We start from the raw sequence: 23,918 nt of genomic DNA on the forward strand, positions 1-23,918 counted from the left end.
ACTCGACCTGCTGAATCTGCTTCTGGACGGCTGATGCAAGTGTTACAGGCATCTTCTCTGCCCTTGTTGGTATTATTTAATGTAAAGCAGCAGATTTCTCTGTGTTGAAAGGATACTGTATCTCCTCTCTGAGCCTTGTCATGTACAAAAGCCTTTTTTTTTTTTTATTCTTTTTTTTTTTTTTTAAGCATAACAATTCTCACTGTGTCCGTGATGACTGTGATAGCTGTCAAAGAGGCTATTGTACAATTTCGCCATTATAAAGTAACCACAATCTGTCATAATTACACTGTGGGTGCACCTAAACACAGCACTGACGACCACAAGTGTTAATGGGCATTTACGGTGAACCGCACATTACCCTCACAGCCGTGTGATGGCGTAATCTAGACTTTTATTTTTTTTTTTCGCTTTGCTAATGGAGACAGACACACCTGCTTGCTTGTAACATACAACTTTTGTAGCTGTCCTCCTGTTAACACACTTGTGTTTGTAGGCTTACGCCATCATTTCCTCGTAAAATGTGATAGGATCTTACATGACGATGTAAGCACATCCTCTATGAAGAAAAAAAAAACAAAAAAAAACACAACCAAACCCTCCAGCATTTCTCATTTCCTGCCACTCACCCAATGACCTGTATGTATGTAAGTATGTATTGTATGGAGGTCAAAGGCGTTACAGAGCTTTGATCAGAAAGAGTCACATTGTCATTTGGTTTCTAACGTTGGTCGTGCACAATAGTGTAGTGTGCGCAGTGTTATATGTAACAAGAAAAATGTTTGGTATTATTTGCACTTTTTTGTCCCACTTAGAGATATTCATGAGAAAATTCTTAAAGAGATACAAAATGTTATGAATAATGTAAATTAAATACTGATGTCTGAACTGAAAGACTCATTATTTCCCAGAGCTTTAATTAAAAATTCATTTCCCAGAGTGCACCCTCTGCTCTGACACAGATCTAACATCAGTGTTTATTATAAAATCAGTGCAAAAGTACATTATATCCCTCTATGTTTCTTCTTTGACGGCCACCTTTAAACAATACACATAGTCATTGCGGCACCCGACTACAAGAAATTGTTCCCACAACACCGGCGATGAAAACAGCTCCCCAGGTAGAGCGAACGAGGCCAGCATTTGTCCGTCGTGTCCATCCAGGATCCACACTGTGCCGTCTGTGGAGGCCAGGGCCACCAGAATCCCCCTCCTGCCCACGACGGAGCCGTCGAACACACACGGACTGGAGTACACCCTCCCTGTGGTCTGGAAAGTCCAAACTAAAGAGCCGTCTGCGCAGTTCAGACAGTACAGGTAACCGTCATGTGATCCGCACAGAAGCCACTGCTGGTCTGGTGTGACACATGGAGAGGAGAAGACCGGTCCTTTTGTTAAAAACTGCCAAACCTGCAGGGAAAAGTGTTTTTATTCAAAACGCCAAACTGGAGATATTTTCATCACATGTGAGATTAATTACCATTAACTATCAGGATCAGTGAGGCTTTGCGTTATGAAAATGTTGTGAAAGCTGAGTAAAAGCATTAGTAAAGTACAATACACCAGTTTGAGTTGTGCTTCTCACCAGTTTCCCCGCGTTGCTGAAGCAGCAGATGTTTCCATCCACTGAGCCGATGACCACGTGGCCGGAGGAGGCGTTTGGCGACGAGAAGAACGGGACGTCTCTACAGTAGGACCACAGCACCTCTCCACTGTCCTGGGACGGCAAAAAAAACAAACGCTTATCAGACGGCAAAGTGCACCATGTGTCTGATTTGCTGAAGTTTGGTATCCTCTTTACTCACAGGGTTAAGACAGAGTAGGTGACCCCCCAGTGAAGCCACGTACAGCTGCCTGAGCGAGGGGTGGAGGCAGGGGGAGGAGAACACAGCTCCACCCCCGCAGTGACGCCTCCAAACACACTGCTGCATCTGAACGCAGAGAACACACAGATCTGTCTCTATCGCATTTGTTGGTTAAAGAATCTTCCAGGCAAGCATCTCGTCATGTTAAGCACACTGACCTCTGACTTCAGGCCGTAGACATGCCCGTCATGTGAGCCCACCATCACCAGGCCCGTGAGGGGGTCCACAGCAGGACAGCTCTTCACAGCGTCTCCCGTCTCAAATGTCCACCGTGTTGCTCCAGATGCAGCGCACAAGAAATAAACACAGCCGTCGTAGCAACCTGGGGGACAATCTGAAGGTAAATCCTAAAGGCCGGTGACACACAGACAGATACTTTTACACAATGTTCTGAGAGCTGATGCTGACCTACAACCACGAGGCTCCCGCAGCGAGACACGGCAGCCGAGGCTTCGATCCTGCCCCCGAGAACTCGCTCCCAAAGAAGGCTGCCGGTGATCAGGTCTAAAGCCTGGATCCTGTGAGAGTGGGAGCCGATGAACGCTGTTGCCTCGTCTGACCTCTGATCTGTTCTGGCTGGCAGGAGCACTGGGGAGGCGTCCACACATCTGCCTGTGTCAGAGGACCAGCACAGACTGAGGCCCAGGGCAGCAGCTCTGTGCGTCTGCCCACAATCCTTTTCTCCATTTGCATCAGCCTGGAAGTTTTTATTCGTCTTTGGATTTCTAATTTTCACTCCCATCACCTCGCCTGCTCGTCTTAGAACTTTAACGGTCCCCTCTGCTGCCGTGGGCTCTTCGTGTTCTCTCTTTGCCGGCGCCGCAGAGGGAGCGTCAGCGTGCCGCTTCTTGGCCTCAGACGGCGATGGCGGCTCGTCGTTGTCGAGTGGCAGCGGCAGCGTTACTCTCGTAACATGGCGCAGTACGCTAGAGAAGGTCCCATCAAGAATAACCTCCAACAGCTCTGGTGAGGTCACGCCCACAGCAGCGAGGACGTCCTCACAGAGAAGCAGCGCCTTCAGAGAATCCCCTCCGCTCAGCAGGAAGTTGGATTCCTCGTCAACGGTCTGATCTTCAGGAAGACCAAGAGTTTCCTGCGGACAGGTAGTTGAGTATAAACATGTTCAGGCCACAAATGAATACTGGAAGTATCGAAATGTGTTATGATGTCAACAGCAGTGGAGAAGCGGCCACACCTTCCACAAGGACTGAAGAGTTTGCTTTAGTGTGACGCCGTCTCCCCGTGAAGAATCTAAACGCTGCCTCTGTCTCTGGTATATTTTCATGAGCGCCTCCATGTCTACTTTGCCTGCCATGAAACAAACATGTTGGTACCTGAAACAGCAGATGAGTGCGTCTCACATCAGAGGAGACCGTGTGTCTGACGCTCACCGTGAGGAGTCAGGCACAAGGCTGGGACCAGCAGCAGCGTGTCGGGGACGCTGTGAGACGGCAGCAGCATGGACAGCTGCTTCAGGATGAGTCTGCTCAGGTCTCCACCTGCACCACCCACCTCCCCCTGCTGGAGCTTCACGGGGAGGGGGCGGCCTTCCAGATGCTCGGCTGAGGCCGTTTGCTCCGCGTGCTGCTGGACAGACGTGGGAGGTGAAGCAGCTTTCTGGTCTGCGGATGTGGACGCTACGACAAAGGCGAGCAGTCGGAAGCCTCCGTGCAGACCGACGGCACAGGCCTCCACCTGAGGCACACTCAGGATGAGCTGGAGGGGAGAAGAGAACCCATATGTACTTCACCCTGTCCTCTACCGAACAACCAAGACGCAGGTAGAGACCAGCTGATGAACACAGAGGAGCACCTAGCAGCTACAGAGCCAGATATTTCATTCAGGAAAATATCACAAAATAAAGCCAGAAGGGGCATGAAGACTGGACTGGTGGCCACAAACACGACTTCAAATGAATGCTTATGTTATTCTGTGTCCAGTGGATGTGTAAATAGCTGAAGGGTTTGCAACAAAAACTTTGTATTTGCATGGTGATTAGGTTGTGCTGCCCCCAAGTGGCTAAAAAAATACATTTTACTGTTTTTTTGTTAGTAGAGACAGTAGAGCCAGACGGGACGGACAGAGCAGAGAGAGGGGATGACATGACTTAGCCTTGTGGTACGTGTTCTACCAGGGGAGCTACAGTAACAACCCTTTACTGCTTTCATTTAGCTTGAGAAACCATCTATAAGAAATGAAACTACAGCTATACAACGGCTATACCTACAGATAATGCTCCATTACCGCTGCCTTTAGTTTGTCATGAGGTGACCAATGCCTTTTTATGGCCTTTGTTGTGTGTATGTTGATGTTAGGTGAAAATTATGTTGGACTTATTACGTTTCTTCTCTAAAAACGTTGAGGACTGCACATAACCGCTAAACATGAACAGTATATGGATTTACATAAAAACATCTTACTTGCTGTAAGCCGTCCAAGTTGACCCGTTTTCCGTGGCGTTTGATCAGCCTGTCTTTCCGTCCCAGGTAGCACAGCTGTGTGTCTTGAACGTTCACCCAGTCTCCAGTGGCCCTCATCGTGCCGGGGACAGGGGTCTCCTCGTCATCCAGGAGACACACTCTGTCCTCTCCCCCTGCACCAAAGTTCATAGGCATTTATGTGGATTTTGTTCCCCCGAAATGAGAGCTGCATGTATGAGTGTGTTGATGAGCTCTTTCTCACCTATGAACACCTGCCCTTCACCCTCAGTAACTATGCAGCCACGTTCGTCTCTGACTTCCACCACTGTGTCCATCAGAGGAGTCCCGAGAGGCACAAAGGACATCGTGCTGAAAGGCATGCAGTGTTAACTGAACTTTTATTGACTGCAGCTCGTTTAACGTGTAGATTTAATAAATCGTTTTAAACAGGGAACACTTACGTGTGGCTGGACTGCAGCAGAGACTCTGGCACTTTGTAAAAACAGGCCCAGCAGGACACCTCAGTGATCCCGTAGATATTGTAGATGTGGGTTCTGTTGTCCTCGTGCCTCCAGCCCCTCAGCAGAGCTGGCGAGGGACAGGCCTCTCCACCCAGAGCCAACACCCGCAGCGAGGACCCGGACGACAGCACTTCCTGTTTCAGGACGCGGTCCCCGAAGCGGACCAGCAGCGTCGGTGTGACCTGTGAAAACGAGAATTATCCGCACCACGTTATCGTGACCCGAAATGACTTGCAAGCGAGAAGCGGTCTCGTGACACGTGCCTGTAGGACGGTCGTCCTGTGATCCTTGAACAGCAGCTGAGCCAGTCGGCTGGGCATTTTCTTCATCACAGTGGGGATGATGAGGAGCTGAGCCCCGGAGGATAAGGCCAGAAAAATATCCACCACGGAGGGGTCGAAGGTTAAAGGTGAGGCGAGGAAAACCACGTCATCTGCACTCATCTGAAACAAAGACCTGAGCCAAGAGACGCACAGTTATGAATATGTATCCAAATAACAATGTTAGAGACCAAAATACAAACAAGAAGCTACAAACACTCACCTCAGATGCACTATATTGGGGAGAATGCACTTGTGTGGCACCCTCACAATCTTTGGAAGGCCAGTGGTTCCAGATGTGTGTAGCACATATGCCAAGTCTCGGTGCCCAGCCTCCTTTAACCCTGCAGCTGTATCACAGGGACCAGCACCATCTGCTGTCTGAGCTCCGGTCTGTTCTGTTCCAGCGACCGACAGCAGCTCAATTTGCACCAGGGTTAGTTTGAACTTGGGCAACTCCACACGAACCGTCACAGAGGCGTGTTTGGCGAGAGCTGCCCGGAATCGCTTGACAGGAGGAAAGAAAAATCAACAGAAATGTTCACACAAAGCCGCACTGGCGAAGAGGGAAGACTTCAACATATCACAAATTCATGTTAACTCTGTAAAAAAAAAACACAGCAAATATACAGCAATGTCAACTGTAGTATAAATACTTTGAATACTGGATTTAAAGGAAACATAAAAGACATTGTTCCGCCTTGTTTGGGGTATTTCTATCAGGATGACACTGAATCTGCTTTAGCTGATACATAAATACAAATAAAATTATAAATGATGCACATATGGCAGTTTGCCATGTTCACTTTAGATCTGAGATTGAACTCAGGCTTTTGGTGTTTTCATGCTTTGTCCAAGGCCCCCATTTTATCTGCACATCATCTGGTTTCAATTATGGGATTAATTACATATTTGTGAGGGAATCTGCGTCACTTAAGTACAATAACGGCTATTGTGGGTCCTGAGTTATCAGCTAATTTTGTTGCCCCATCTTACTTTGTCAACATCTATTTTTAAGATGTCCATTAATCAAATAACCACAAATAAATATCCCAGCAGAACAGAAGTTGGTTTCTGTGTCTCTGTCCTATAATAACATCGTTTTGCTTGCTTGTGTGATTTGGACATTATGGGCATTTGGAGGCGAAGGCTTATACATGATGCATGGAGAGCTGGATGCAGGTGGGGGTTCCAATAGAAAGTGTATAGAATAGAATAGAAAGAATCAGCCTAACATGTTCATCTGGCCTTTTGTCTGGTGTTTTGTTCGTGTCCATGTCCTGATCCTGAGAGAATCACTGCAGTCAACAGTGTTTTAAAACTTGCACTTAAACCTGAGCCTCACATTCACATCATATGAAATATCCCACCTGCAGGATGTCAGTCTTCACTGCACAGTACTTGAGGCCACACCGGTTCATGACTCTGGCAGTGAGGAGTCCCGGAGCTCCTTGGTCCAGTGGGACATAAGCAGCGGGACACTGCAGGATCCTGGACGGACAACACAGGCCACACGCTCACACATACACCGATCACATGCATCAGGTGTGTTTGGACGCTGACTGAGTGACTGACAGCAGTGAACTCACCCCAGGATCCAGACAGGAATGAACAGATCATCACAGCAGTACAGCCCGATCACGCCGTTATTAGTAGAGCAGTTCTTCCGTAGAAGACCAGACAGTTCAGCAGACAGTTCCGCCAGATCTCTGTAGAGCAGGGACCCCCGGCTCCCTGACACCCATCCGCCGTCGTAAGTGACCGCTGCCCTGTCCGGGTGCAGAGAGGCAGCGGCGGCTACGAGCTGCTGCAGCGTCCGGGCGGCCATAGTGACGATCCGCGCACGCTCATTTTCTGCTAGTGACGATCTGAACAAACATTTTCACATCATATCTAAATTCATTGGTTGTTTGTTTATATCCAGGCATGCTGTGGATGGAGGAAGCAGGCTCAAGTTGGAAAGTGTTTGTCGCATAAAGATGACGTTTCAGAGACCCTTTACGTTCCTTACGTTCCTCATTTAAAATACCTCTGTTGTACACTATTTTGTTCCTCATCATAACATTGACACGGAACTCATTCCTTCCAAAATACTGTTGACACGCATGTGGAAGTCTGCAATCAACAATACAAATGCTGAATCTGACTTTTAATTTTAATATCTAAGAGCGCTATTTTGGAAATCATAATTCCCTAGTGGCCCTGAAAGCAACACGACCAGAGCCCCGTCCAATCACCTGCCTCCATTCTGCGGCGAACGGATTTTGAACCTAAAAGCGCCTTTTGTTTTAAATCGATTAACTTACCGGGCAACTTTCACCATCTATCAACATCGAGAAAACTTACTCTTATATGCAGCATGGACGCGCTTTTAAGGAATCAACTGCGTGACAACAGCTCTAATTACAAAAAGTCGCTGGATCAGATCATCGAGAAGGTGAGCGTTAATGAGGCTAACGCTGCCGTTAGCGTGTGTTAGCTAACTTTAGCTTTAGTTGACTTTTAAAGATAAATGCGAGTTTGTTTACCTCTGCGTTTGTTTTCAACAGTATTCAAAGCTTCAGTACCTAGGTGGCGGGGTAGAGGTGGACCTCAACAACACAAAATCCCGAAGTAAGTTAAGTATCATGAGGTTTCTTTCATTGTTTCTGCTAATGTGTTAATGCTGCACTTCTAATGTGACGTCAGAGTTTACTGTGTTTTATATACATGCGATCAACACAATCACAGATTATCTTTAGGTTTTGGTTGACTGTCACTCAAAGTTCTGAGGATCTGTGGACATTTTCGGCTAAATTATTAATCGTAAAATTGAACACAGGATTAATCCGTAATAAAGTTTCCATCTCCACAGCCCAGTAGTTGTCATGTGTCCTGGTCTCACTGTGTGTCCTCTCTGTCTTCACTCCTTTGCATGATGAAGCTCTTAAACTCTACATGAAGCTGTCAAAATCCAGGATGAAGGAGCTGGAATCAAAGGTTTGGGTCACAGCGATCATATTCTGCAGCCACAGCATGAAACTAAAGACAGTGAACTGATTCAGGAAGAAAGTTTTTATTGACTTATCTAACAACTGTCCTCTCCTCAGAGCCTGACAGATTTGAGAGAGGAGTCACTAGGAGGTCAGTATTCAGAACTAAAAGGGAGCACAGGAATTTACAGAGATGTTTATGAGCTGTATATGTGACTACTTTGATATTTCCTCCATCACAGCCCAGGACATCACGAGAGACTCTCAGGTAAATGTACTGTATTTAATTAAACCATTTGGTCTCACATTTGTACTATATTTTTAATTCATCACAGTTTATTTTCAGTTGGACTTCACGGAAGAAGATGGTAGCGCTGATGAGAGTGTCAGTATCAAGTCCAGTTTTTCCACTACCCAGGTTTCTGTGGAGGAGGATGGTGAGAACAAGAAAGCAGAAGCAAACTTTAAACACAACATGGCTGGACACCTGATTGCAAGCTGTTGTCGTATAATTTTAGGTGATGTTTCTTTATCCCTTTTGCGTCACACAGAGGTGTCTAGTAGGGACGCGACTCGGCTGACTGCGAGCTCACTGGACGAGAGTTCGAGGAACCTCTCTGAGGCGGAGCTCCAGCCGGAGGACCGAGACGAGGAACTGGAAATGTCTCTGAGAAGTCACGGCACCTCGTTGGTGGAGCTCTACCCCAGCATGATCAGCCGAATAGAGAGGGCGTGGCACCGGCAGCACGTCTCTGATGCGGCCGACTCCGTGCTGAGGAGGTACCGCAGGTGGCGACAGCAGCCAACCAGGAGCTCCCTCAGCAGCACCTTTGTTGTCCCGCCGAGACACACCAACAGCAACCCAAAAAAGACGTCCAGCAAGGAGAACTTCCACGGCCCTGTGAAAAGGCAGCTCACGAGGACTGAGACTGCCCCTTCGTCTCCCTTGAAGATGGTCGGTAATCTGCAGGATTGGCAAACGCAGCAGCAGTCTCCTGGGAGGGTGAGGGGCTCGGCCAAGAGAGAGCAGCACCAGCCTATCTTGGTCATGGACTTCTCTAGTCCCCCTGAAGAGATCTCGCTGAATGAGACGTTCACTGTGTCTCGACCGTCTCCTTCTGAAGCGTCCCAGCTGGGAGAGCAGTCCTCTAATAACGCTGTCAGTCCATCACAACCTCGCTATCACACTGCAAAAGCATCCTTGGACCTGACTGTACGGTCTAAAAGGCTTTCTCTGGCTGCACGCTCGCCACAGGGCGATGGGTGCTCCGCGTATGCATTGCAAAGCGCAGCTGTTAAAGAGAGATCAGACATCTACGGCTCCCCGGTCAGGCAGAGTCCCTTAAAAGCCAGGATGATGACCAGCCTCAGCAGATCACCTCATGCCTTCTCCAGAACCCCCAACGCATTTTCTGTGGAAAGCTTTTCCAGAGAGCCAATGAGGCCCAGATCGAGGTCCACCTCTCTGTCGTCCCCTCGACAAACGGCCACTGTGCCCCAGAGGATGCTTTACCCTCAAGACTCCCATCATTCCTTCCAGCCGCAGCTGACGTCGCCACGGTCAGCCACAGAAGGTCGTCACAGGCTCCGCCGCCACCTCTCCTTTGACTCCTCCCTGCCTTTGACCCGCACGTATTATTCGCCAAAGAAGCTTGACGAGGACTTTGTAAAACTCTACCACAAGTTTGTCTGCCAGAACAAATCATCCATCTTCAACAGGCCTCCGTGCCGTTTCTGTGGTCAGAGCTCCGAGGCCAGCAGCGGACACTCGTCCTCAGCTCTGGCAGCCCTCGCCTTGTCGCCCCACCGCTCCACCCTGAGGAAACGCCTCAGGGAGTTAAGCTGGGACAGCCACCCCCAGTCCAAACGCTCCAGAGACGAGTACTGCACGTCCTCCCCGGGTTCCAGGCGCCATGGGAACGAGATGCTGAGGCGCCGTCTGCATCCGTCTGAATGTGAGCAGTCTCATGTGGGCCTCGCCTACAGCCCCAGCAAACACAACATGTTTCAGAGATTCAGCAACCCACAACGCTCAGCAGATGCACATCAGGAAACCTGGATGAGTCGGGGGCGTCGTGTATCAGCAGCAGAGTTTCCTGGCCTGGGTGAGCCTCCTCTATGAAACACCATCATTTTCCAGAAGCCCCTTTTTGTGTCCTGTTAAATTAAGCAGTCCGTTTTGTGTCGAACCCTTTTATCGCTGCTTCTTTCTGTCATTAATATGCCTCATTTAACAGGTTCGCTTGAGAGCACAGTGGCCAACAGCTACTCCCCCAGGTGACTATCATTAATTCTGATGCACAGTATTTGTTTTCTGGGCTGCTCTTGATCTTATAATCAGTCTCCCTTCTTTTCCCAACATGTTCAGGAAGTGGTGGTGAACAGGGTTTGCACCGGCCTGCCCACAGGAGTCTGCCAACAAGCACCACTGTGATGTCGTGTAACAAACATCAGTGTGGAAGGATGTGCAGCAGCCCGAGGTTGGAAGCATTTGTTTCTTTCAGCTGATGCATTGTGAGCTCAGGACATACTTTTACTAAAGTGCAATTGTTGAGACATGTTAAAGCTCCAAGTGCTTCCTGTTCGGGTGGGTTTTTTTTTCCTCGTGCTGTTAGTCATTTTGTTACAGTGATTATAGTTCATACTCCATGTCTAGAAAAATGTTTCACGTGTATTTCTTATAATCTGTTAATTAAAATAAAAGTATCAATGTAAAAATGAAGTACATGCTCTCTTTGCAGTTACTGTTTTTATTATTGAACTTCTCCAATGCATTCATGTAAAGTTAAGAAAACAAAATATAACAGACTTGATACAAAAAAAAAAAAGCACAGTGGTTAATTTTAAGTAAACGTATAAAAGAAAATAAAGACAATTTCACTTTTTGGTCTCTAGATTTGTGCGCTTTTCTGACGCAGCAAATTCTAATGCTTGTTTAGTTAAGGCTTGAAATGTGAAAGTGTGTGAAAATACTTCTCCATGATAACCTTCAAAACACAGAAGCATCTGTTGTGTGTCTCTACATCACTGCAGCAAGGCCACACTGTAACCACTGGAGGTCATCACAAGCAATGTTTTCACCTGCTGTTGAGTCAAAGCATCAAGCAGGATAATGGTCCTTTGTAGAGAAAGTGTCTATTTGTATTTAACGCATCTCATAGTGTCCCAGACAGCAGTACTGAGGTGCCCGTCCACTTTTTCCAGCCTCCAGAGCACATTTCATTCCCATGTATCAGCTGTGGGAGCTTGCAGTAAATCCACCAAGCTGCTGCTGAGTCTCCTACACCAGCTACCACTCCAGCTCTACTGGATATTTCCCGGTCAAGCAGGCGGTGCAGTGGCCCACCTTCTTGCCGGACATGTTACTGGGGCTGATCATCTTGTCCTTCTGGAGGGAGGCGATTCCTTTCTGGACAGCTGATACCAGGCCCTCCACAGTCAGATACTGAACGCTGTCGGCACCTACGACGGTTCAATTGTTAACTGAGATGCATCAAACTTACTGAAGCCACAAAGAGGCAGTACAGATGAGTGAGGAGATGGAGATGTACCACTATTAATACTTACCGATGTATCCAGCAATGTCCTGAAACTCTGGCTTGTTGGCAATGAGCTCCTCCTTAGTCGGAATATTAATGCCCATGTAACAAGGGAACCTGATGGGTGGAGAGGCTACTCTGATGTGGACCTGTCAGGGAGATAATTCAGCTTAGTATATGACCTAGTTTGAAGCTTTACTAACCACATTTAGGAAAATTGTCTTTGGCTTCAACACAGTGTTAACTTCATGGAACAACAAACGGCAGGGACTGATACAGAACAGATAAAACTGTCCAGTTATTCACCAGACAAACCCAACATCACAGAAATGTCCAAAAAATCAATTTTGGGTAGAATTATCATCTCTGAACCTCTACTATGTATCTTGTGGGGGTCCCATTCCCCAGGTTAGGGTCCAGTACTAACACTGTCAGTGTCACACTTAGTCAACAAACCTCTGTTGCACCAGCTTCCTTCAGCAGTTTTATAATGGGGGAGATGGTGTTGCCTCTGACGATGGAGTCATCAATTAGCACCACTCGTTTACCAGCAAAGTTGTCTGTGAGAGCCCCAAACTTCTTGGCGACCCCCAGCTGCCTCAAGCGGGTATTTGGTTGAATAAATGTTCTCCCGACGTAGCGGTTCTTACACAGGACCTCAATGTATGGCAGCCCAGACTGTGAGGGGAGGACAGAGGGCTGTCAGGTGGTGGTTATATTACAGGTTCTCTTTACACAGGCGGAGCAGACGGCTCGTAGACAGACCTGCTGAGCGTAGCCTAGGGCAGCTGGAGTTGCAGACTCAGGCACAGTGCTGACCACGTCTGCGTCTGTCGGAGCCTCGATGGCTAACTGCCGACCACAGCGCTGCCTGACGGTATACACCATCTGCCCTGCAGCATAAAATAAGTATGAAAATGAAATATCTAACGCACTTTAACATGGACAAAGTATTTCAATAATTCTACCTTCAAAAATAGAGTCTGCTCTGGCAAAGTAAACATATTCAAATATGCAGAAAGCAGGGGGGTCTCCCTCAGGGCGCGGGACAACACTCAGAGACTTGACTCCTTGCTTGGATATCTGGACTATCTCTCCTGGTAAGACCTCTCTGTAATACCTGAGGAGCAGAAAGGACATGAAAATGTTCAGGAGCCCACAATACTTTCTGTTATAATGCAGAGGATTTTACACTAGTGGTAAACACTGACTTTGCTCCGATGGACTGGAAGCTGCAGGACTCTGATGACACAACCCACCCCTCAGTGTCCTCCTCTCCAGCACCTGAGCAAAGGGACAAAGAATGACATTAATCATCCACCAGTTTACACATCTGACCTCTGACAAAATCAAAAGCTGCCCTGTGACACAAAAAAAGGCCCTGGTTTGATCGCTGATAAACTCCTGTGAGGCCTCTTCTTTATCAGTGGTAAGTTAGGGTCTTTCAAGGATAAGCATGTCTGTTACATGTAGAGAAAAAAAAGCATGTTGTGAATACCTGAACTGTGCAGTTTAGAGATAGGAACAAGCCGTCCAATGCAGAGGGGGCGATTCCCATAAGGGTCGCGCACTGCGTAGATAACGTCTTTGAACATCACCAACAGCGAGTACGATGTGGGGGTCTCAGTCATCAGATTTTTAATTCTACAATCCCAAAAACAAAAACGGAGTATTTAAATAGGGCAGAGAAAAATGTTAGTATTTATGTCCCATCAAGTCACAACACAGACCTGGCAACCCAGTCTGGTGCGTGCAGCTCCTCCATAGGTGGCGTGAACGCCAGCAGTTGGGTGATAAGCTCGCTGTCCGAGCTGGTGGAGAGGCCTACACCATGACGCATTACCTGCACGACACATTAACGACAGTTCACTCAGCATGTAGCATCTTACACCCGTGTTGTTTCATGCAGGCTGATAACCATTTCCTTGCATATGTTTATGCATGTTTTAGGTCGGTGTTATGCGTGGTATGTGTGTAATAATGTTCTTCTCCAGTAAACAGGTGTTGTGTGTACCGTGCACACAGGTTTGGGTTGTCATTTGTTTGTGTTTAATTGTGGTGACCTGATCTACCAGAGAGTAACCAGGAAGAGACAATGACATGCCCCGGGTTCAGTGAGAAGGGGCCATTCTCACCTTTTTCCGCAGGGCGTGAGCATTGACCAGCTCTCCGTTATGTGCCACAGCAATCTTGCCGTGCAGTGTGTCCACCACAAAGGGCTGACAGTTCTGCAGCTCTGAGATCCCGGTGGTTGAATAGCGTGTGTGACAAATACCGAGGTTACCGTAGCGCAGCTTAAGAAGAGCTTCGGGTGGGAAAGCAGTGTTCACCAGCCCCATTCCCTACAAAAAAAAAATAAATAAAACAAAAAGGCAAGCAGAGTAAGTGAGAGATGTTTTCAGTGACAGTCTGCACAAATAAAGGCAATTGTAATGTGCAGCTATTGTGCTGTAGAGTGGAAAATCAGGCCACAGTCTGAATATAACTGTGTCAAAAGCTCAGCTGCTTCGTGTATCTGAACAGTGTGAGTTCTCTCTGACTGTATAAAGGGCTTCTAGCCATGATCAGTGTTACCTTGTGGACTGCGTATGTGGGAGGACTGGCTCCATTACTTGTGACAATCCCGGCACTTTCCTGACCCCTGAGTACACAAAACAATCACATGTAAATTATAACAGTGGGAATATATCAGGGGCAAGTGAGTTTTATAATGGTGATCTCTCAGTCTCTTTTCTGCACGTTTAAACATGAATTAACCAGTTAAACTGTAGAAGCTTGACATGAGCCTTGAGGCAAAACAAACTGGTTTTGATTTGGGCAGAAAGGAGGGGGGGGGAGGAAAAAAAAAAAAAACAGAAACGTCTGCTTCGCGGCTGTAGAGCTGCCATATACGGAGAGTCGTCTTGCTGCAGTTTCAGCCCATTTACCAAGCTGCTTCTCGGATTACAGTTGGTCCCGCCCCCTCAGCACACAGCTTAAGCCAGTGGTGAGGCTGCTTTTCTGCATGGAGGCGTTGCTTTCAGGCTTAACCGCCTGGTTGCCTAGGGAACCGGGCAGCAGAGACAGACGGATTGGGGAAAAGAAAGCGTTTCCAGGTCAGCTCAAACATGGACAGAGGAGCAGAGAGACAAAGAGGAGGTGATAGGGAAGTGGCAGAGGAAAAAGGCTCGGTGGAGAGGCAGTGGGGGGAGGCAGAGGTGCTGGCTCTCCTGTCAGTGTGGGACGAGGTGGGAGCTCAGCACGTAGCTCAGAGCAGAGCCACATTTGAGTTGATCTCAGAGCGTCTGAGGAGGCTCAGTGTTGTGCGCAGCTGGTGGGAGTGTCAGGCCAAGTGCAGGAGCCTGGGACTTCAGAGCAGGAAGCCTGACGCAGCAGCAGGCACCTCAGCAAACTACAGCCCCGGAGTGGATGGAAGGCCGGTGGAGGGCTGGGAGGAAGAGGTGGAAGATGTGGGTAATCAAAGAGGAATCTACCCTTCCTCAGTCACTATCCCAGTGCAGGAAGGTAAATGTAGGATCAGGTCCAACTGTTGCGCTGATGATCTCGACAACGCTCAACACATATTTGCATTTAAACTGGCAGACCAGAAGATAAACAAGCATGTCAGTCAAACTGGTTTTAGCCTCAAGCTGAAGTAAAAAAAAAAAAAAAAAAAAAGATGAAAGCTCCATCTTGCTTTTTTGTTTTTAATCAAAACTGAGCCAGAGATAACAGTGTGTGCATGTGTGTACAGGTATCAGGAGTCGAATCCACCGGCCTCTTCCTTACACTCCAAGTGTGGCTGAAGAGGGGGGCCGCCACTGGACAGATGATGAGGTGCGAGCACTGCTGTGCGTCTGGGCCGACCGGCGTATTCGAGAGCGCTTGAAGTGCACGCTGCGCAACAAGTCCATCTTCCAGGAGATGGCCCGTCAGATGCAGAGAAACTTTGGGGTGGTGCGCAACTGGAAACAATGTCGAACAAAGTACAAGAACTTGAAATATGACTACAAGACTGCTAAAAGCGCGCACGCTGCTGGAGGCAGCGGCACGGGGGGCCCGGGGAAGTACATGAAGTTCTTCGATGAGGTGGAGGCCATTCTGCTGGACCGGGGACTGGAGAACGGGACCATGGAGATGCAGAAGAAGTTGTATGATGGAGAAATTGGAGCAGCGAGGCTACAAACACCACCGCAGACAACAGCCTCAGAAAGCGAGGTCGTAATCGAAATCGATGATGGTATGTATTCAGTCTGCAGTGCATACAGTTGTTCTGTATTCAAGGCTAAAAAAAAAAAAGTCAATTTTTCTACTACTTCACTTGACTTTCAGACGACAACAGTGATGATTATGATATGGACGCAGACATGGAAGCAAAATGGAGAGGAACAGGTACGCCACTTCAATAACCTTCGTAGTTCGACGCATGTTTTATCTTTTCTTTAATTAACCTATTTCATATTAACTCCAGATGCCCATCTGACACTCACAGACCCCTCCAGTTCGGACCAGTTCCACGTGGTCACGGTGTCAGACACAGGGCGAAACTGGAGCGACCAGGAGGTGCGAGCGCTGGTTCAAGTCTGGTCCGATGAGCGCGTGTGCAGGCAGTTGGAGAGTTCAACAAGAAAGCGAGACATCTTCGTCCAGATCTCCAACAAGTTAATGCAGCAAGGCATTGAGCGCGACTGGAAGCAGTGTCACACCAAGTACAAAAATCTCAAGTACCTTTACCGCTCCCTCCAAAGAGGGAAGACGGATGAAGCGGATGCACGGCGCCTGATGAGGTTCTACGATGAGGTGGCCGCTATTATGAATCGCACAACTAATGGTGGACCACATGACACGGGAGCTGCAGACAACCAAGATTTGGGCAGACTTATGATGTTGGAGGGCTGCGAGGAGAACAATCACGGAGACGTCTATTCGACAAAGGTGCACACAGCCACCACAATGATGGAGGAAAGAACTTGTAGCTCTGACTCTGTCTTGTCTATAAGCCTCGATGTTACGCCAAACAATGAAGAACCAAGGCCGCCTGCAGTCCAGGAGCTGCGCTTGGATCAACAGCACAGATTAATGAGTGAGCCCAATATCATTATTCATCCATGTCTAATGGGCAGGTTTCTGATGAAAATAATTCACTCATTCACAACTTCACAATCAGTTAATCAAAAACCATTCACAAAACCTACAAAGATTCATAGCAACCAAAACCATTCAAACTTTGTTCTATTTCTTTTGCTGTCATCAACTCGCATACAAAAGACAAATGTTACACCACTTTATTTTATGTTAATATATGTTTAAGTTATGATCTCCCAAACTTCAACAAATAAGTGAACATTTTTTTTGCCAAGAGACATTTTCTCACAGACGTGTAAACTGTCTTCATAGGGACTATTTTTTCTGTAGAAAGTAGTTCCGACATGGATTATCACATCATCATAGTCACAAGGACAACGTTTGTGGAAAGAAGTTTTAAAATGCATTTAAAGTACCACAAACAGAATCTTATTCCCTTCCATTATACTGTTTGGGAGGAAAGTAGGAATCTCAGAGGTGGCTCTCTACTTTTGAATGATTTTACATCTTTTGCTAAGTGACCCTTTAAAAACATTTCTATTTTATTTTAATCCCCTTAAATCCCTGAAATAAATGTGAATTAAATAATCTGGCCCCTAGGTCTGCAAGGTATTCCACTAAAACGATGTCACAAGTCTGTCTGTCTAACTTAATTAAAACAGCTCGTGAAAGCGGTTTTTAAAGAAAGGCCGGCTGTCTTGTAACTGTTTGATGCTGTTTGCAGGCTCTTCTGACACTAGGGCAGAAAAAGAGGCAACCAATTCAGCAAACAGAGGAATGAAGAGGAAAGCTGTGGATCAAGGTTTGAAATGTGCCTCCTTCTTTAATATCTGTGTGTCACATGAATAGACAGGAGCCTTTGTCATTTCGGACTTAGTCCCATGATTTGCCACTGAGCCTCATAATGACATTACGGATGAGGGTATGGCTGTGGCCATTAACAAAAGACACGACTCATAAGTAAGTCCAGCATCGGACCAAGAGAAAAAGAAACTCGTCCATGAAGGCCTGAAATGTTGTATCTGTGTTACTTTTTAATAAATAACAGTGTTCAGGTAATGCAACTCTAATAATCTGAACCCTTGTCCCATTTTGTTTTGTAGACCAAACACTCCAGACGCCAGTAAAAAAACTGGACACTGGACGCTCAGACGTCGCTGATAAGGTGAAGGCCCGCTGTAAAGAGGAGCAGGATCACATCCCGATAATAAAGATCAATTCAGTCCGTTCAATGGCCTCCTCTAATCCATCCCCAGAGACAGAGGTAATATTCACTGATCCCATGTGGCAAGTAGTGAAAAAACAAAACGTTACTCAACCAAAGCAAACTATTCTTCTTCTTAAACAGGCTGTGGCGGTGCAGGAATGACATGATGCTGCTGTGCTGCTTCTATTAAGTTTATTTCTGCCTTTGAGGAAAGTCTGTGTGTCATCTTTTAGACTACAACTATCTTGATAGCAGACGAATTGTTTTGCCCATTTTTCCAAGAAAGAGCTCAAACGTGAGAATGTGAAGCTTTTATTTCTCATATGGCATTAAGCCAAGCATCTTTGGGTGTTGGACTACTAGTCAAACCAAACACGCAGCTTGAACATATCATCTTGGGCTGTTGGAGAATCATAAAAGACAACTTAATTCCCCATTTGCTCACATTTTACAGACAATATGATTAATTCGGAAAACCATGAAAATAACTGTTACATGCACCTTGTACATCATGTAACATCTGAGGGTGAATTTGTTATCCAGTATTGAGCTCGAGGTGACATTTATCATGCTTATTTTAGAGATTCTCGTCACTTGGCTGTTTTTCCTTGTGGAGGACAGAAAACAGTCACGAGTTTAACAGCACACACTTCGACCCAAACACCCAAACAAATACTTATGACACAAGTGTTGTTTTCCACCTAAAAAAAGCAACAACATTTTTACACTTTTGTTCTTCTGTAGTCTAAAAGTGTGACTTACTGAGTAAACAACAGCTTCAGGAGATAAGCTAAGATACTTCTGGCCCTTATCACGCTGACTAAACTGGACTAAAAGTAGGTTTAGTTTGGTCCCTGAACACGCGACAGTGCCGGCGGTTAGAACCTTACCTGCTGTGTGTGTGTGTGTGTGTGTGTGTGAACGGCACTCACCTGTGCTGTAAGGCCACCAGACCCAGGGTGAGCACCTGGGCCACCTCCAGCTGAGTGGGCCATTCTCCGGCAGCCACGCACCCGAACACCCCGCACTCCTCGCCGATGCCGGACTCCTCAAACTCCATCTCTGCTCCTCTGCCCCGGTCCGCCGGACGCTCTCGTGCCCTGCCCGCCCGAGCAGTCAGCGCGTGCGTGCGTGCCTGAACGCGCCCTGACGCCAGCTACCGAACACGTGCAGCAAAGGTGGACAACACCGCGCTCCTTATTAAAACACACGCTCCGCTGACATTGTTGAGACAACTAACAGAGCGCGACTTTAACAGGAGAAACGAGCCGCCATGACTGCTGTCACCTAAATGAATCTAATTTAATCAAACATCTTGACCTGACCAAACGCACGTGGTGTTCAGCGATAAGGAGGACAACAACTGTTCTATTCGGCCGATTGTTTCCCGTTGATTGAGTTTTTTGATAAACCGGCCTTCTTGTCGCAGAGACAATGGGGGGCAGTTAAGTGGATAAACTCCAAAAAGTTCTTCGTCTTGAAAATATTTGGAAGTTGGAGCATCTTCCTCTCACGTGGTGGCGAATGCGCTGCTGTGATTGGCTGTCTGAATGAGCCGAGGCATGTGATTGGCTGTCAGAGCACGTAAGATAGAGACACCTCTTCCCTCTTCATCCAGCAACTTTTCCAAGTTGAGTTGCAGTTTTGTGTTTTGTCTTCCAGGACTGCAGGCTGCAAAAGAACACCAACATGGCCTCCGCACCAGGTACGGTAAAAAATAACACTTATTCGAGAGCACAAGCGCACTCAATGTGCAGCGTTTAATTTATGTGCGTGTGTGTGTGTTTTTAGAGTTGAAAATCGGCCAGAAGCTGAACGAGGGAAAGACAAAGCAGATTTTCGAGCTGGTGGACCAGCCAGGACTGGTTCTGGTCCAGTCCAAAGACCAGATCACCGCTGGAAACGCCGTGAGGAAGGACCAGATGGAGGGCAAGGCTGCCATCGCCAACAAAACGACGAGCTGCGTGTTCAAGCTGCTCCAGGAGTCTGGTGAGTGAAGTTGGTACAGACCCATTCAGCAGACACTGTGCCAGGTAATGAGTGGGCTGCAGCAGCCTGAAGCCACTTTCTCACATGTGGAGAAACAGTCATCACCGGTGGGAGCGGATTAAAGCCAGGAGGCCCTAATCACAGTATGGGTTAAGAGATTCTATTTGTGTTTTATAAGCAGCCCCTCACACACAATTTTCACAGAAAACTACAGAAAATCTGGTGCTTAGCGAATCTGAGCACCAGATTTTCTGTAGTCATCGCCTCTGTGACCGTAAGGAGCGAGATAAGAGGTCAGTGAGGTGACTGCATTCACAGAGAAAGACAACCTTTGGCCTATTTACCTCTGTTAGCTGCTGGGAAACAAAGCCCCTCAAGTTCATGTATCATTCTTGTAGTTGTAGCTACAGTTCACAGCCGTTGTTTTAGTTATGTACGATGTTGATTATTGGTTTTATCCATTACGTTTCAGAAAACGGCAAAGAAAAATCCATTCACTATTCATTAAAGCTCCAGTGGAATAAATCAAATGGCTTTTTTTGTTTTACAAATAGGAAAAATATATTCAAAGATACTGACTTCACTATTATCAAAGTCAAAGATGAAAAGCAAAAAAACACTCACATTTTTGAAGCTGGAACCAGAATATTTTATTTCTGTTACTTTTGATCTATAAATGGCAAATTAACTGATAATCAAAATTGTTGGCATCTCAGTCTCTTGATTGTTGGAGCTTAACTGGGAGCACATGAGCATATCTCCACTTTTTCACTCTCATGACAAAATTCTGTCACATCCTTAGATTTTAGATAGTTGTTGTAATTCTTGTTTGTGTGTGAGACCACTTCTAAAGGGTTTGTTGTTAATTGGAGGGACCATGCATGTTTAAAAACTGATCTTGTGCCTGCATGTCTAGAATTAGGTCCGTAATGTCGACACGTGTGGGAGCGTGATGCATGCATGTTTGACATTAGATTTAAAAAAAAAAAAAAGCCCAGATTACCAAAATGACTCTCCCGCTTGCTTTAATTTAGAAAGTAATTGGGTAACTGTAACCAACATGCCACTCATGAGTGTGTCAGCCGAGCTGTGACTGTCTTGTGACTTGAAACTTATAATTCACCAGAATGTGACCGACCACGTTCCCCTCACTTAACCTTAATTTCAGAGCTGTGACAGAACGTGAAAATCGTTCAAAGAACTGCTGCGTTTCTATCTACAATTCAAATGAACACTGAAGGATAAAACTAATGAGTTTCAGATGTTTCTCTGCTTTGCTCACAGCTCAAGAGGTTTGGGCTCCGGAGCACCAAGGGGAGCTGTGTAATATTCTGTGGCTGATTTTTAACGCCTCCCCTTTCCTCCAGGTGTTAAGACTGCCTTTGTGAAGCAGCACTCTGACACAGCGTTCTTGGCAACCCACTGTGAGATGATTCCCATTGAGTGGGTGTGTCGGAGAGTGGCAACTGGGTCGTTCCTCAAGAGGAATCCAGGAGTCAAGGAGGGCTACCGCTTCACCCCGCTGAAGATGGAGATGTTCTTTAAAGTCCGTATGAGCCCTCCCCTCCCGTTCAGTTCAGTCTGTAACTTTACTCAAAGCTGCCAAATGTCAGATCACGTCCACCTTTTTATGTAATCAATTGTTTCCCGATATAGGATGACGCCAACAATGATCCTCAGTGGTCGGAGGAGCAGCTGCTGGAGGCCAAATTCTGTCTGGCTGGGCTCACTATCGGTCAGTGCGAGGTGGACATCATGAATCGCAGCACTGTGGCCATCTTTGAGATTCTGGAGAAGGCTTGGGCCACTCAGAACTGCACGCTGGTGGATATGAAGGTACGTGCAGTGCAGCGCTGCCCTCTGCTGGTCCATCTGGTATCATACTGTGGCCACTGAGCTGCTGAACTCCTGGAGCCGCTTCACAATTTAGAAAGATTCTCCTGTTGTCCTTTGCTTCTAGATCGAGTTTGGCGTTAACGTGAAGACTCAAGAGATCGTCCTGGCTGACGTGATCGACAACGACTCTTGGAGGCTGTGGCCAGCTGGAGATAGAAGCCAGCAAAAGGACAAGCAGGTCAGGACTTCTTTGGTGTTCCTCTTTTTTATTTTGACACTCAAAAGAATTAAGACAAAAGCTGAGATAAACTTGTTTTCGCCTTTCTTGTAGGTGTACCGAGACCTTAAAGAAGTCACTCCTGAGGCAATGCAGATGGTGAAGAGAAACTTTGAGTGGGTCTCTGAAAGGGTCAAGGTACACTGAATCTACTCTTTATCTGAGCAGGCTTCTGGCTTTTGTTTTCTTTTAATCAACATGTAAATAAGTTGTTTTTACAATCAAGAATGGATTACAAAGGTACCCTAAAATTGACTCTGTAAGTTTTAAAGGAAGAAATGGTTTCTCTGTAATTGTGTGGGAATTCAACCTGTAAAAGCTTGCTTTCTCACTTCAGTCCTCTCAGGGGTCTGGCTGCTACAGCCTTATTTGGTCTGGTATGACCAGTAGCTTACGGAGGCTGATGTTGGCAAACTGTAGCTCGATATTGCTCAGCTAAAGTTCTAGTCTCACTTTAAGTGGACATACAAACTGGGGCTTGCACAGAGCTTATGAGTGCTGTGTCGTGTCTGCAGCTGCTGCTCGAGCCCCAGGCCAGCGGCAGGGTGGTGGTTTTGATGGGCTCCACCTCCGACATGGCTCACTGTGAAAAAATTAGGAAGGCCTGCACCTCCTACGGGATTCCCTGCACCCTGAGAGTCACCTCAGCACACAAAGGACCAGATGAGACTCTGCGCATCAAAGCAGAATATGAAGGTGCGAATAATGAGTTTTCCTCTCCTCTCTTACTAGAGAAGTGAGGATGTAGTGATCTAATGTGTCGTGTGTATGTGCTGCTTTTCAGGGGACGGCGTACCCACCGTGTTCGTGGCTGTCGCCGGAAGAAGTAACGGCCTTGGTCCGGTGATGTCTGGAAACACGGCGTATCCCGTCATCAACTGCCCACCTCTCACTCCAGACTGGGGTGCACAAGATATCTGGTCATCCCTCCGCATGCCAAGCGGTAAGCGTAGCACTTTAGACATTATGTCTTAAATTGTTACTAACATGAGTTTATTCATCGTAGTAACTGAGCCCCTCTTTCCTCCCCCGCAGGTCTTGGCTGCTCCACAATCCTCTCCCCTGACGCCGCTGCTCAGTTTGCCGCGCAGATCTTTGGTTTGACCGATCACCTGGTGTGGTGCAAGCTGAGGGCCTCCATGCTCAACACCTGGGTGTCTCTCAAGCTGGCGGATAAGAAGCTGCAGGCCTGCAGCCTCTGAAGCGGTCCGAGACCCCTCTGGGCCTCATGTGGTCTCTTAGGGCTCCACTGTCTGTCAGTGTCATGTCTTTGTTTACCATGAAAACCCACTAACGGTGTACTTTCTCACACACGTGAATCATTCCATTTTGAAATAAAATAATTAAAAGCTTCTTAATTAAATACGCATATGTGGCTGTTTAATCCCATCGTAAAAGTGGCTGCATTCCATTTAGGTGAGTTGGCTCCAAGGTCCTGATATTGTGCTGGCTCACTGGAACTGTGAACCAGTGTTGACAAGAACTACACCTGTGCTTTTCCTGCTATGACTACTCAAAATATCTGCTGTGAAATGGGTCTATTTCTGCACACCAGCTTTTAAAGTGATTGATGCAGTGGTTTGACATTTGGGGATATTCACTTATTGGCTTCCTGGAAGAGGCAGATGAGTGGAGACTGATAATTTGAAGCTACGGCATAAAGAATGCAAACGCCTGGTTTGGCTCTGTTTTAAAGGCAGCAGTCCACCGACCTGCACCTCTAAAGCATTCACTTAACACTTCACATCCAATTTGTTTCGTCTGTATTCAACCTCAAAGCCAAACATAGCTGGGCACATTGACAAACCTTGGCTGCAGCAATGATTTTGGCCATCGTGAAGTTTTGTTGCCTTCCGTTTTACTATTGTGAGTAAGATTTGAGCTGTTGACAGGTGGAGTTAATTTCAT

At 46.9% G+C, this 23,918-nt stretch overlaps 5 protein-coding genes across 6 annotated transcripts; 3 read left to right on the forward strand and 2 right to left on the reverse strand.

Annotated features, from left to right (window-relative positions):
* Positions 1–897: 897 nt before the first annotated feature.
* aasdh (aminoadipate-semialdehyde dehydrogenase) lies at positions 898–7,022 on the reverse strand. Its single transcript, XM_070832079.1, has 14 exons — positions 6,716–7,022; positions 6,497–6,617; positions 5,350–5,633; positions 5,070–5,262; positions 4,747–4,988; positions 4,548–4,654; positions 4,286–4,458; positions 3,257–3,581; positions 3,061–3,173; positions 2,274–2,958; positions 2,024–2,187; positions 1,806–1,931; positions 1,586–1,717; positions 898–1,410 (listed from the first exon to the last, which is right to left on the reverse strand). The coding sequence occupies exons 1-14, from the start codon at positions 6,952–6,954 to the stop codon at positions 1,015–1,017; spliced, it is 3,300 nt and encodes a 1,099-aa protein (XP_070688180.1). The 5' UTR covers positions 6,955–7,022; the 3' UTR covers positions 898–1,014.
* A 436-nt stretch (positions 7,023–7,458) lies between these two features.
* Positions 7,459–10,763, forward strand: LOC139202851 (uncharacterized). The gene is made up of 9 exons (XM_070832440.1): positions 7,459–7,563; positions 7,676–7,739; positions 8,050–8,105; positions 8,216–8,249; positions 8,341–8,366; positions 8,445–8,535; positions 8,650–10,203; positions 10,336–10,375; positions 10,467–10,763. The coding sequence occupies exons 1-9, from the start codon at positions 7,486–7,488 to the stop codon at positions 10,477–10,479; spliced, it is 1,956 nt and encodes a 651-aa protein (XP_070688541.1). The 5' UTR covers positions 7,459–7,485; the 3' UTR covers positions 10,480–10,763.
* A 103-nt stretch (positions 10,764–10,866) lies between these two features.
* Positions 10,867–19,057, reverse strand: ppat (phosphoribosyl pyrophosphate amidotransferase). Its single transcript, XM_070832798.1, has 11 exons — positions 18,841–19,057; positions 14,212–14,278; positions 13,773–13,979; positions 13,368–13,480; positions 13,136–13,281; positions 12,849–12,921; positions 12,606–12,757; positions 12,403–12,530; positions 12,094–12,315; positions 11,666–11,786; positions 10,867–11,560 (listed from the first exon to the last, which is right to left on the reverse strand). The coding sequence occupies exons 1-11, from the start codon at positions 18,966–18,968 to the stop codon at positions 11,388–11,390; spliced, it is 1,530 nt and encodes a 509-aa protein (XP_070688899.1). The 5' UTR covers positions 18,969–19,057; the 3' UTR covers positions 10,867–11,387.
* Positions 14,745–16,379, forward strand: LOC139202561 (zinc finger and SCAN domain-containing protein 29-like). Its single transcript, XM_070832090.1, has 5 exons — positions 14,745–15,141; positions 15,371–15,856; positions 15,949–16,008; positions 16,088–16,325; positions 16,367–16,379. The coding sequence occupies exons 1-5, from the start codon at positions 14,745–14,747 to the stop codon at positions 16,377–16,379; spliced, it is 1,194 nt and encodes a 397-aa protein (XP_070688191.1).
* Positions 16,364–23,373, forward strand: LOC139203128 (multifunctional protein ADE2-like). Of its 2 annotated transcripts, XM_070832795.1 has the most exons (12): positions 16,364–16,699; positions 17,426–17,503; positions 17,805–17,866; positions 19,571–19,613; positions 19,700–19,897; positions 21,265–21,443; positions 21,554–21,733; positions 21,858–21,971; positions 22,065–22,148; positions 22,526–22,706; positions 22,795–22,953; positions 23,046–23,373. In XM_070832795.1, the coding sequence occupies exons 1-12, from the start codon at positions 16,399–16,401 to the stop codon at positions 23,210–23,212; spliced, it is 1,746 nt and encodes a 581-aa protein (XP_070688896.1). In that variant the 5' UTR covers positions 16,364–16,398; the 3' UTR covers positions 23,213–23,373. The 2 variants fall into 2 exon arrangements, with proteins under 2 accessions (XP_070688896.1, XP_070688897.1); XM_070832796.1 differs by lacking the exons at positions 16,364–16,699; positions 17,426–17,503; positions 17,805–17,866 and adding an exon at positions 17,920–17,965.
* Positions 23,374–23,918: the final 545 nt, after the last annotated feature.

The sequence above is a fragment of the Pempheris klunzingeri genome, chromosome 6 (genome assembly GCF_042242105.1).
Source record: "Pempheris klunzingeri isolate RE-2024b chromosome 6, fPemKlu1.hap1, whole genome shotgun sequence".
Lineage (NCBI taxonomy): Eukaryota > Metazoa > Chordata > Actinopteri > Acropomatiformes > Pempheridae > Pempheris > Pempheris klunzingeri.